General features: G+C 46.1%; 3 protein-coding genes across 10 annotated transcripts; 1 reads left to right on the top strand and 2 right to left on the bottom strand.

Annotated features, from left to right (window-relative positions):
- Window positions 1–409: 409 nt before the first annotated feature.
- LOC112884461 (nucleosome assembly protein 1;2) lies at window positions 410–4,205 on the bottom strand. Its single transcript, XM_025949845.1, has 11 exons — window positions 3,985–4,205; window positions 3,850–3,893; window positions 3,614–3,709; window positions 2,667–2,759; window positions 2,137–2,245; window positions 1,987–2,051; window positions 1,672–1,856; window positions 1,397–1,574; window positions 1,261–1,304; window positions 937–1,108; window positions 410–838 (listed from the first exon to the last, which is right to left on the bottom strand). The coding sequence occupies exons 1-11, from the start codon at window positions 4,046–4,048 to the stop codon at window positions 770–772; spliced, it is 1,119 nt and encodes a 372-aa protein (XP_025805630.1). The 5' UTR covers window positions 4,049–4,205; the 3' UTR covers window positions 410–769.
- A 1,345-nt stretch (window positions 4,206–5,550) lies between these two features.
- On the bottom strand, window positions 5,551–8,900 carry LOC112884466 (protein REVERSION-TO-ETHYLENE SENSITIVITY1-like). 8 transcript variants are annotated; one of them, XM_025949853.1, is made up of 4 exons: window positions 8,588–8,869; window positions 7,646–7,732; window positions 6,852–7,221; window positions 5,551–6,168 (listed from the first exon to the last, which is right to left on the bottom strand). In XM_025949853.1, the coding sequence occupies exons 3-4, from the start codon at window positions 7,131–7,133 to the stop codon at window positions 5,749–5,751; spliced, it is 702 nt and encodes a 233-aa protein (XP_025805638.1). In that variant the 5' UTR covers window positions 7,134–7,221; window positions 7,646–7,732; window positions 8,588–8,869; the 3' UTR covers window positions 5,551–5,748. The 8 variants fall into 8 exon arrangements, with proteins under 8 accessions (XP_025805638.1, XP_025805642.1, XP_025805643.1 ...); XM_025949857.1 differs by having other exon boundaries at window positions 8,751–8,866; XM_025949858.1 differs by having other exon boundaries at window positions 8,710–8,862.
- A 1,279-nt stretch (window positions 8,901–10,179) lies between these two features.
- On the top strand, window positions 10,180–12,323 carry LOC112884462 (uncharacterized protein ycf36). Its single transcript, XM_025949846.1, has 4 exons — window positions 10,180–10,744; window positions 10,833–10,861; window positions 11,509–11,565; window positions 11,898–12,323. Exons 1-4 carry the CDS (start codon window positions 10,246–10,248, stop codon window positions 12,102–12,104), a joined length of 792 nt encoding a protein of 263 aa, XP_025805631.1. The 5' UTR covers window positions 10,180–10,245; the 3' UTR covers window positions 12,105–12,323.
- The last annotated feature ends 298 nt before the right edge of the window (window positions 12,324–12,621 follow it).

Genomic DNA, 12,621 nt, shown 5'->3' with positions numbered 1-12,621 from the left:
CACGACGCTCGCCCGACCAAATAATTGGTCATCGACCGGACTTGGTTTGTTTCCGATGGGAGCCAATTTTGGCATGCCAAATGGCATCCTATACATTAAACGGCCCCATAGAAGCCGCTGGACTGCGGACAAGTTAGAACGGAATATTTTTTCTTCAGCTACCAGTCCCAAAATCAAGCCTAATCTGAAAGAGGGGAGCCACGCAACCCCATTGTCCCCATAGAGGCATAAGCATGCTGAAACGAATTAAAGAATGGATGCTGGAACGGACTAAAGAATGGATCGCTTGAACCGTTTGATGCACGGGCCACAGCATTCCTCGCTCATCGAAGGGTTGCATCTGATCAAAAAGTTGTAGAGTAGCACATAACATCCAAGTCTGTAAAATGTAAAATGCAATTCGCAAACATAGTCGGGTAAAAGTAGAATTTCCAGCTTCCCCTAGGGCAAAATTTCTCCGCAACACGCTTCATGAATGTACAGCACGCTACGCCAGCGGTATGTGCAATACGAAATACCAGACTGGCAACAATGATCACTCAAAGCAAAAGCAGAGCACATAATATCTGAAACCCAATACATCAAGTGACAAAACTACCAACATATGATAATGATACCATGTCCCAGAAAAATCCCCCCACCGATTCCACAAAACCAACACACGCCCCCCAAGGGCTCCACAAAACCAACTCAATGACATTGCATCAAGCAGCACCGAACTTTCATCATTCCAGAACCCACTGTATGCAGAAATTCAATGTGCAGCACCTCACTGCTGCTTGCATTCCGCAGGTCGTTCACCCTGCTGCCCATCCCCTCCGGCAGCTCCCTTAGTCTTCTGTTCCAAAGAGGAAAGCAAAAATGTCAAGAGATATATTCTGGAGCTAGATAAGGCGTTGAAATGCTATTCCTTCTTAAGAGACAAGGTTCACATACCTTTGTATCATTATCGTCTTCACTTTCCTCGTCCTCTTCATCTTCGTCTTCGTCGTCTTCTTCCTCATCCTCCTCATCACCATCTATAAGGCCTTCGAAGTCATCATCTTGAGCAGCCTCTCCAGTGAACCATGAGACAGCATGTGGTATAATCTTGTCTCTGATGGTAGATCTGGTAAATATATAAAGGAAGTTTAGAAACAGTGAAACTAACTCTAAATCTTAGCGTGTCAGCGGATTTATTGAATCCCCAGATCAACAGAAGTATAATTTGTATCCATACTGCAGCCACTACATTGTAAGACAGCATACACAACGACATACCCGATATCATAATCTTGCTCCATTTGGTTCTGCAACTGTTCAGCCTATTGAAAAAGGAAACATCAAGTCAAGTTAGGTTACATCCATGCATGCGTGTTTAACCATAAGAACAGGTACTGACAAGCTATAAACTTACTGTATCCTCATCAATTTCCTCATCATCATCAGGGACTTGAGGTGGACTGAAGAAGTTGAAGAAGCTTTCGCAGTCTTCAGTTTTTGTGATAGGTTTAGTGTTCTTTGACCCCTTCCTCGGCTTCTTTTTTAGAACCTTTTGTGTCAAGCACTTCCCAGGGTACCATTCAATTTCAGTACTGAAAAAACAAGAATTTGATGAGCATAGGTGGTAGTAAAATTTTCTATCCATCCAAAAGAAGAGTTGAACTCCAAGAGAGCAGAAATGTTAATTACCCAATGGCTTTCTCTAGAATCGGTTCATCCTCATCAATCATGTGATATGTTTTTGTAAGCACTGAATTCTTGAAGAATGGATTTGTATCAAAGTGAAACTCAAGCTTAAAACCCTTAGGTTCGCTGATCCTGTACCACTTGATGTCCTTAAGGTACTTGAGAGCTTCCTCATCCCTCTCCTGGATCTGTAAATGGAAGGACAAGAATTATTTCCAGCCAGCAAGAGAATGGCTCATTTATGAAGAGCCGACAAGTTGGAACAAAGTATTGACAGTTCTCAGAAGGAAATTATTGCACAGAGATGCAAGACTTCACCTCCTCAGCCAGGATTTCATGGTTCTTCATTGCATTAAGCCAGAAAGCTGGCACACCTTTTTCTTCTGCAGCGAAGCAATGTGATTTTAGTCAAATAAAAACAAGAAGGTATGTTTACCATTAATACAAAATTCCGTTAACTATATTCACCTTTTTGCTCAGCAGGGGTTTCATCTCCACTTTTGTGCTCTGCAGGGGTTTCATCTGCACTTTCTGTGATACCCTCAACCTCGATCACGCCATTGACAATTTCGTAACGCTGTCAATTTCAGGTCCATTAAAACAATCAGATGGATCATGGCTCATAGCATAGAATAGGATGCACCAATATTGAAGGGAGAATGCCCATATTCTGGAGCATGCAAAATAATAACAATCTCTTTTATCTATGTAGGAAGGATAGATTGTGTGGGATGAATTGCATTGAGCCTCTCAGGCGGTATAAATAGAGTACAGAGACTTCAGGAGTTCAGGTGATACATATAGCAGCCCATGATATATAATATCTAGCCTACCGAATATATTCCAACAATTACAGGCTAATCTAGTGGCTATTGCTATGGTACTGATGAGAGTTTCTCAGAACAGTTCAGGAGTTGAAACCATTTTTTTTGCAATTGTATAAATCAGAGGACAACATATACAACGGCATCATTATATCAAGACATGAACGAACTTACCTTTGAGTAAAGTGGTTCGTACAACTTCTGATACTTAGCTTCAAGTGCAGCTCTCTCCTCGAAAAACTTTGCCTCAAGTTCATCGTGTTGTCCCTGGAAGACAGTAAACACTGGTAATGAAATCACCACAAATTGTATCTACAGCATCATATATTCAATTGCACTCCTTAAATAGCAGTGATAGAGCTGCATAACATAAAGAAGGCAGAAATATGTTGCACGAGGTAAAAGAAGTCCAATCACGTATGAGAACTATCGACTGATGAAGAAACAAAGCTTCAAATCATGAAACGAAGGTTTTCAGATGGTCAGATTTATAAAGTTTATAGGTATCATACTTTCCTAAATTCTCCAACAAAATCCCAATAAACAACCTTGAGTTAAGGAGCCAATGGTACATTACAGCCAAAAAAATCTAGAGTAGGTATGCCATTTTGAAGATGGCCCAATTTATAAAGATAAAGTTTATATGTATCATACTGTTTCCCAAATTCTCCAACAAAATCCTGACAAACCACCTTGAGTTCAGGAGCCAACAATACATTACAGCCAAAAAATCTTGAGTAGGCAAACCAATCAGTGGATGAGACATGACGTGAAAGTAGGGGGTTACAGTGTTATACAAACATTCAGTGGCTCACATTTCTCCAGAACTTCGAGTAATAATCAAAGGCAAAGGTAGAGAGTACGAGCTTTAACAACCATGAACCATGCAACCTTAACTGGTGCTATTAAACAAAACCTTCTATTAAGGCTGGAATTTCCGGTGCTAGTGTACACAACCCCACATCGTTTTCAACAGGTATTAACATAACCACTGAACTCACGATTGATTAGACGCAAATAATGATGCGGGACCACACACACTCCCTATCGAAGCAAGCCAACACCGCATTAACCATCACAAAAACAACAGTATTGCATCACAAGAGTGGAAGCATCTATACCTGGATCTCCCTGAGCTTCTCGACACGCTTCCTGACCTTGGGCTCGAGGCCTTCGAGCACGTCCATATGCCGCGACGCCAATCCCTCGAGCGTGTTCTAAGCAAGTGCACAAACACCAAATCAGGATAAGTTCATCCAAAAATCCCCAAACTCCCCCAAAATGAGCACAATCCCTCCCAAAACCCGACCAAAAAACAGCGAACCGCCCCCCTACAAAAATGGAACAGAAACCTCACCTTGATCGAGGCCACGAGGTTAGCCTTATCCTCCGCGCTGAGCTCTGCATCGGAACCACCGCAAACCAATCAGAAACCACACCCCCAGCAACACTAACAGCGTAGTGGTAGAAATCGAGGGGCGAAGCAACGAACCGTTCGAGTTGGGGACGGCGGCGCCGAGGCCGGAGAGGTCGAGGGAGTCCTTGCCGTCGCTCATGGCTGCTGCGGAGGGGCCGTGCGAGGCTCTAGAAGCTGCGGTGGGGAGATTTGGGGGGAGGCGGCGAGGGGAGGAGAAACCCTAGCGGCGGCGGGAGGGAGCGCTGGGTTGAGGGGAGAGGGAGGGGATGGCGGAGGAAGGGATAAACAAAGAGTGGGGAATTGAGGGCTGCGATTTATAGCGGGCGCGAGGGAACTCGGGAAGACGTGGGGGGAAGCGCCGGTTTGGTTTGGAGTTTGGACTCGCGAGCGGCGCGGTCGGGGGTGAGAGAGAGAATATCTCTGGGCCCACCTGTAAGTCAGTGACATGCTGGAATATTCCTACCCTATGTCGAATGGTCACGGTCCGCGTGCTATAAATTTTGCAAGGGTTTTCATTTTTAATTTTTTGGCGAGGAGTGTGCTACAAAATTTCACGGGAAGTTTAGTGCAAAATCATCTAGTAGCAATTCAAAGAAATATCAGCGCAAAAGCGTTTGAAAACTTAGCTTATGTTTCGCGGAAGGTTGTGAATGCAAGGTTTGGGACTTTTTGTGCTTGATCAATATTTTTTATCTATTTCTAAAATATGTAATGTTTCCATCTTAATTTTTTGTTTGGTCCGACTTCTATTATCGAGTGGACCTTTAGTCCATCCCGTATGCGAGATAGACCAGTCTTCCGTTCACAATTCGATCATGCCTACAAATTAATGCATGAGCAACTATACGTATCGGATACATGTAAATAGTCTGTATATGTAGCAACGCACAGTCATATTTATCTAGTATATTTTAAAGTCTTAAGGAATTTTTTTCTACCGATATTTCTATTTAGAATAAATTTTATCCAAGCCATATGATCAATGGTTTCCAAACTTACCCGGAGTGTTGATCCAAACAACTTGCAGAAGACAACACTAAGGCTCTACTTTCTCATGACACGCTTTGCTAGGAACGTTGTCACGTTGATGACATATTGGAGCAAAGTTAAGGACACCAAAATGCGTTCTACATGAACCATGTGCAGAAATCGCACAACAGAGCGCTATGAAAGACGAACCGATTCCAATTCCAAGCACGAGATTTTTCCTTGGAAGTCGGGCTGTCGGGGGCTCCCTGCCTTGCTTGCAGGGGCAAAGCAATGCTTTGCCGTGCCGGCCGAGCAGCGCACAGGTGCGTGCGTCGGTGCGTGCGCGTACGCTTTGCTTCCTGGCCGTCGCCGGGCCTCTCTTTCATAGTTTCATTCGCTGTCTCCGGCTGCCAGGGACGGAAGCCGGCCTGGCAAGTCAGTCGGCCGGTCACTCATTGCTTCCCGTGCTCCGTCATGCCGGGCCGCCGGCCGAGCGATCCGTGCACTCAATGATGCCATCAATGCTTTATGGCGGAGCACCGCCACACGTGAGTCGGATCCATCCATGCCATGGAGATCGAGTCTTCTACTCACTACGGCGATCGGGTCCCGTACGTACTACATAGAAGAGCCAGTAACACAGCACTCCGGCAGTGTATGAAACCACGTATGAAATCTCCATCGGTCAAATTTCAGCACACTTTTTAGTTTTTTTACTAATGTAATTTTGTTCGAACGGGTAGGATTGCTCTAAAATGTTTCTGAAAATTACTGTATATATTTAAATCCCGGTCCCCATTTATCAAAACAGGCTCAAAACTCCACTCTCCCCCAGTCTCCCCGGCTAATTGTGTGCGAGTCGGTGTCGGTTCAGCCGACGAGGCCCTTCAAAAAGTAGACGCCGACCACGAACCAGCCGAGGAGGAGCAGCGAGAACGCGGCCATGCCCAGGAGGAACGACCAGCCGGCCATGAGGACGCCGACGCAGGAGACGGCGGCGAACGGGAGGAAGGACCGGACGGCGGCCGTCCGGTCCAGCCAGCGGCCGCGCAGCCAGACGAGCGCCGCCAGGTTCAGCACGTTCCACCCCACGGAGCCGCCGTAGGCGAGCCGGTTCAGGCAGTCGGCCACGAAGGAGTGGCTGTTGCAGGTGAAGAGGTTGTAGCACTTGTGCTCGAAGCGCCGCGCCCCCGAGCGCAGCGCGTCGTCCCACGAGATCGCCGTCCCGGCCTCCGAGTGCTCGTGGGACCTCGCGCACACGTGCTCCGCGAGGTTGGCAGGGAAGCAGCACTGGATCGTCACAAAGCAGCGGTCAGGACAGGTTCAGCTACTCAAGGATTAGTAATGCTGAAGAGAGTATGGGCAACAGAACAGAACTGGAGTAGGTTGTCAGTAGGTAAACATGCTAAATTGGGTAAGATAGTTTCGTTTCAAAGAAAAATAATCAGCATATAGGCATACAAAGATACTGAACATTTTGATAACTAATCAGCATTGTTCTGCACAAGTGAGGTTGTGAAACCATTTTCAGACTGTTACATGAAAATGTCTGACTGACTGGGTAAGTGCAGCAAACGTGAACCTAATAAAATGATATGATATCAAACAGAGAAGCATATGTTATCCTGGCACATTATCCTACTAAAGTGATGATTATAGCTTACTTAGAGGAGAAGCGTACTAAAATGAATGTCATGATTACACCATGTTAAGATTGAAATTCAGTAGCATGGTATATGACTAAACGAGTACTAATCATTTTTTGTTTACTGAAGTTACAAACTTACTATATGAAACAGCAATGTGGTGTGGAACAGAGTCTGGCACCCTCTGCATTCTGAAAGCTAGTACTGGTACTTTTCACAAAGCAAACTCAGGATCCCACCTTACATCCCCTGGTCCTAAAGGTCTTTGAAATCTTGATATAGAAACACAAATCTGGGAGGGAATGAGCAATTGAGCATTATGCATACCTTCTTCCTATCAAGCTGAAGGCATCTTGCCGCAGAACCATAAGCAAGATCATCGACGCTCACCAAATTCGAACCTGCAAAGTCCATGACAGTTCCATCCTCCCGGGCAATCCCCACATGCCCTATGTAGGGAGCCAGCCAAGAAACTACAGGGAGAGGAGTCCAGACAATGCAACAAGGGAACCTTGCTTTCTTTGGGTCTACTTCTCCCAGAGGCCACAACTCCTGCATCTCATCATTTGAGCTGAATACTTCATCGTCAGGAGTGGCTTCGAGCTCCATTGAAGGTAATTCTTTCAGCTACTCAAATGCTCCTTGTGCTATAAAATATAATCTGCTACTGCTAAATTCCATGTCATGGTCTCTCAACCTAGAGCAAGATTAAGCACCAATCAAGTTATGCGCATCAACTTGTATGATCATCATACATTCTACTCTAAGGAAGAAAAAACAGGTACCCAATCTGCTGTATTCTACGGCTCTTTAAGAGCCAAAAGTAATGAAAAATCCAGGTGGGGAACCTTTTCCCCCTGTTGACCATCAAAAAAAAGAAAAAGAAAAAACAGGTACAAAATGATGACCACATAATATCTGGGGTACATTGGTGGCTTTACGAAAACAACTACATGACCTTCTCTTTTAAAGAAAGATGATAATAACAGGAATAAAATTGTTAGATATGCAGAGAAGAATGGTAGCAGCAAATCTTCAGAAATAAGCGTGACAATGACAAGTCAACAAAAAATGTCAAACACCGACTAAAAGGATAAAGAGCAGTAGGATTAGGATGATACCTAACGTTTTCATTTGCTTTTTATAATGCAGATAATCGTGTCCTCGGTATATACGTGGTAATGAGTATTTAAATAACTTCCTTACTACTGCAGTCACAACAATATGTCTCAGTAATTATTCACAATAGCAATTTTCCAGTTTGTTAGTAAACAAATGACAATGGAGGTAAGCAGATAAACGAAGTCCACAACTGAGTTCAAACTATTGTTAAGAGTTACAAGCAAGTGTGCAAATAGAATATTCAAATGTAACTGCAGCTGCAGCAGCTCATGTTTATACGCCATTATTAACATAAAGACCTATTATCAGACTATTGTTGTCCACTTCTAGAGAAAAAAGCTGGTCTTCGTTCACCAGATCAACGTAACTTAGTCTGCTAATTAGCCTCAACCCCACCCAATTTACAGCATGAAGTAGACCATACATACGGTTAACAGAACGCACCAACCATGAATCTGAGTTTCAGACTGATGTGAGCTGCTTTTGCATTCTCACTAACCCGTTGGGCATCCATTTCTACTCTGAATTCCACCGACAAATCAATCCCGGCGCATGACTATGCCATCGCTTTCTTACTGATCGGTTACTCACGCAAGCAGGATTCAGATATTTTTGGCGCTATACAGTATACTCCTTTTTCTTTGGGGTGAAAGGCAATGTAAACCGCACTCTCATATAAAATTCAGAATCACCCTGACGAGATCATCTTGCAAGTTGCAACTCAGCACAAAAACCTAAACACAAAAAACAATCTTGCAAGCTAAACACCATGTTCTATGCGGACCCTTTCACCCGTTACACTTCTCTTTGCGCGCAATCCAAGGATCCTAGTACTAATGCAGTAAGAGAACATCCATCTACTAGCACCAAAGCACTGAACGGGACCTCCAATCCCAAGCAAACATGCCTTACAAACAAGAACCGCCCTCCTCTGAGCTCACCTTCCTTGACGACCGAAAGGACCGAGATTTCTCAAGCCAAGAAGATCCTAGCTAGCAAGTAGCAATACGCACCACCCAAGCCCAGAGCAGCAGTAAGGGGGGACGAAGGGGAGGGAGAAGACCTGAACCGCGATTCTGAAAGCCACGAAGCGAAAGAACTCACTAGAAGCAGCCGGATCCTTCCCAGCAGCCGCATTGGGTGGGTGCGGGTGGATTGGATTGGGACGCCACCGCCGCTGTCGGAGTGCAGGTCAAGTGTTTGACGCATTGGGGAGGAGGCGGAGGCCCAGCGCGGCAGCTGATGTTATAGCGTGCTGCGGGGAGGAGGAAAGGTGGGGAAGGTGCATGCACCTGGGGAGCGCGGGTGCCAGCGGGGGCTACGCTCACCCTGGACGCTTCGCGCTGCGAGGATGACATGTGGGTCCCGGTGCCGGGCGGGTCTTTGTTCCTCGGTCAGTGCACGACACCGTGGGTCCGTTGGTGGATTCGGACGCGGCGGGTCGGTACGATCCGCGATCTGCCGTTGGTTTGCGCAGTTGCATTGGATGAGCGGTTTGGATCCGTAGGGCGTGCTGATGGTGATAGCGCAAGTGCTGACGTGGCCAGGGGATTAGTAGTGGAGCAAATGAGTAGCGCTCCACTTTGAAGGATTGCCTGCTTGCTTAGTTGCTTCACGAGGAAAAAGCAAATATTCTTAATGACACGGCACGTTTGGTTCACGACCACGCACTAGTTTGGCAAAGCTATAAGCCTTTTTCCAGTCCATGTAGGACGTACAAAAGAGCGACAGGTCACAATTATAATCATCCAGCACTCATCTAAGAACCTATGGGTGCCAAACGTCTGGAATAATATCAATATTTGCCATCCAACGAAACTGAGCCGGATTGCCAAAGCTAAATAAAGATTTGGCGCTGGATCACCGGAGAGGCTTATCACACTCGCACGCAAGCATCGGGCATCATCTGCTGGTAGCACAATTAGCGTAGGATGACTAGACTAATGCGTGTCACAAAAAAAAAATCGCATCTAATGAACTATGAAGTGGCAGTGATCGTGTGATTCGGTAGGGATGTTTAGCTGATTAATTATTGTAGGAACCTGGAACTTAGAAAAGTTCCAACAGAGTCGTGGCAGCTTGGCGTCCGCCCTAGAGGTGAGGGTGCCGCCTTTTCCGATACGATCCAAATTAAATACAGTTCAGTCTTCCTTTTTTCAAAGATGTTTTCTGCCGTGCCGACACATCACCGATCAGTAGATATTTGCATCCCCTTTGGGATTTGGGAGAATAATCGCTCATCATCTATGCACAGCTTGAAGAAAAGCACATTCCATTCCAAGAAACCAGAACTGCTTGTATTCCTCGGAGCACTTCACACTAAAACATTAATAAAACACTGCTGTGATCCTTTCAAATGGGTCAGATGGGCCCAAAGCGATGAGGGTATGCCATGGTTGCACGCACGCTTAGCGGGCCGCATGGCCCGCGTAAGGCCGAAAAGATCTCACTAGTTGTAACAGTGTCTGACTGCGAAGTCGAAGTGTGCCAGCTGCGAACGTGGAGAGCAGGAGGCGGCCACGCAAACGCCACGAGCAGTAGCCGAGCCGTTGCTTCCCGGCTCACAAGTCACAACACCCGCGCTCGCCTTCCCTTCCCCATGGCCGCCTCCCTCTCCTCCCCGCCCCTCCACGCGCGCCTCCTCCCGCTCCCCCTGCCCCCAAACCCTGGCTCCGCTCTCCCCGCGGGCGGCGCGCGACGGGTCGCTCCGCCTCGGCCCCTGCGCCACCGCTGCCTCGCGACGCCGCCGTCGCGGAACGGGAGCTCCTCCTCGCCGGAGACCGAGTGGTGCCCGGTGCCGCTGGAGCAGCGACCGGTGAACGAGTACGAAGCGCTCGCGTCCTCCCTTCCCTTCTCCTGGGCGGCGGGGGACCTCCGCGTCTACTGCTCCCGCCTCGCGCTCACGGGTGCGGCCTTCGCGCTCTTCGTCGGGCTCCCCGTCGCCGCCTTCGGGGGCCGGGGCGGGGCTGGCGGCGACGCCGTGCACCTCGCGCTCGGGGCCACGGGGTCTGGCATCCTCGCTGTCACGCTCGCCGTGGTGCGGATGTACCTCGGGTGGGCATACGTCGGCAACCGCCTGCTCAGCGCCACGGTGGAGTGTGAGGAATCCAAATTTGTTCGCCTTCCTGTTGTTTTGCATTGTACTCCTAGTAATCTGAAATCCGTATCGTATTTGATTTGATTCAGATGAGGAGACGGGATGGTATGATGGACAGGTGAGATGTTTCTGTTGATCGCGCCATTTTCTGGTATTTGATCTAGTACTAACTTGGTTAGCAAAAATCACGCCTAACTGATAAAATGCCCTCGTCTGTGATTGAACTCTGCTATGAGGTGTCAGTATATCATCAAAAGCTAACTTGCTTGATTAGGCCGTGATCCTTTTAGTAAAAATGTAAACTAGGATGAAAGGAATATGATCAGGAAAGTTACAGGAATCACACAATCAGGAATATAATCAGTGCCACCGAACAACTTTTGCAGTAGTTGCTCTCTCGCTCATCTTTTATCAAGCCTGACGTTATTGATATTGAGTTCATAAAAAGTGGTGATGTGTTAATCTGCTGTTGTGTCATACAAAGACAAGTGCTTCTTTGGCAATTAAACAATGATATAGAAATGTGGAGTTATTTTCATCCTGTGATATGTAGGCAGGCGTCTTAATGTGTATTCTTAAGATGGCCATAAAATTTGACTTTTCGCATTTAGTCTAGATGGGTCCTGGTCTCCCACTTTGCTGATGCGATTTTTTATATGTATACTGCTGATTGGATTTTCATATGCATGGAATTCAGTATAGTTAACTCATCATTAAGCAGCAGAATTAGCTCTTGTTGCTAACATCGTTTGTTGTTGTTGGCAGATATGGGTTAAAACTCCAGAAGTTCTAGCTCGAGATCGGCTTCTAGGCTCATTTTCTGTAAGTTGTCCTTATTGACTTCTTAAATTTCCAATTCTTTTGTTATAGGTAAGCTTTGTGCTTTGTTTTCTGATAATCAACTCTATGCCATAAAGCTTAGGAAATCAATATTAGTACATGCACATGGCATGAGCTGTGAAATCCTTCCGAGATATGATCGCATTATGAATCATGCTCTGGATCTACATTTGTGGGTACTATCTGGCATAGTCCTTTTCTGAAACATTTGAAATCCCCGTGCCAAAAAAAAAAAACATGATAGCATCATTGCGAAGAATCTTTTGCATGCCTGCTAAGCACTGTATTTTTTACCCTGTTTTGTTATGCTTCAGGTCAAGCCTGTGCTGAACAGAGTGAAGTTTACTTTGGTGGGTCTGGCAGGCTCCCTGATCCTCTGCATTCTTCTATACGTCAACACTGAGAACCCAAAGGAACCGTATGATAATACGGGTGGAAGGGCAATCCCTGGAGTGTACAGTGACACTGCTGCAAGGTCATTTGAGCCTGATGCATTCTGTGGAGAACCTGATCTGTCTTAACTGCTGAAAGTGCGTAGCATGGAAGATTTTTAGATGATGGAAGATAGTATTACAGGTTCTTGCCTTTGTAAATGGTGGATGCATCCATTTCTGTTTGGGTTTTTCGATCCATCAGGGTAATGTAAATATTTGACCATACATAGTACTGATACATTTAGACACAAGTTCTACGGTGCTCGGCCCAAAATTTAAGGGCTAAGTTGCGCATTGATTGACAAATTTTGTTCCTCAGGGTCAAAGTTTCTCGTGAAGCGAAGCTTCCCTCCTGCCAAAGCATTACGGGCATGTTCCGGGAAGCTGCAGAACATCATGGCATCCAAATCATAAACCCGGTCTAAAATTTGTGTGGTAGTGTAGAAATAGACCAGGACAAAGGCCAATAGTTGCTTCTTTCCCGGTATTCCACTGTTATGGCGAAAAGGAAGAAAAAAATCTCCAGTTCGGAAAAAAATGAAGGATTCTAGTATTTTCTCTCAGAGAAGAATGTTTGAAACGCGGAAGAAGAAAAGGAAAAGGG

Source organism: Panicum hallii, chromosome 3 (genome assembly GCF_002211085.1).
Source record: "Panicum hallii strain FIL2 chromosome 3, PHallii_v3.1, whole genome shotgun sequence".
Taxonomy (NCBI): domain Eukaryota; kingdom Viridiplantae; phylum Streptophyta; class Magnoliopsida; order Poales; family Poaceae; genus Panicum; species Panicum hallii.
Note: the sequence above shows the minus strand (reverse complement) of the source record. Positions and strands in the feature narration are given on the sequence as shown.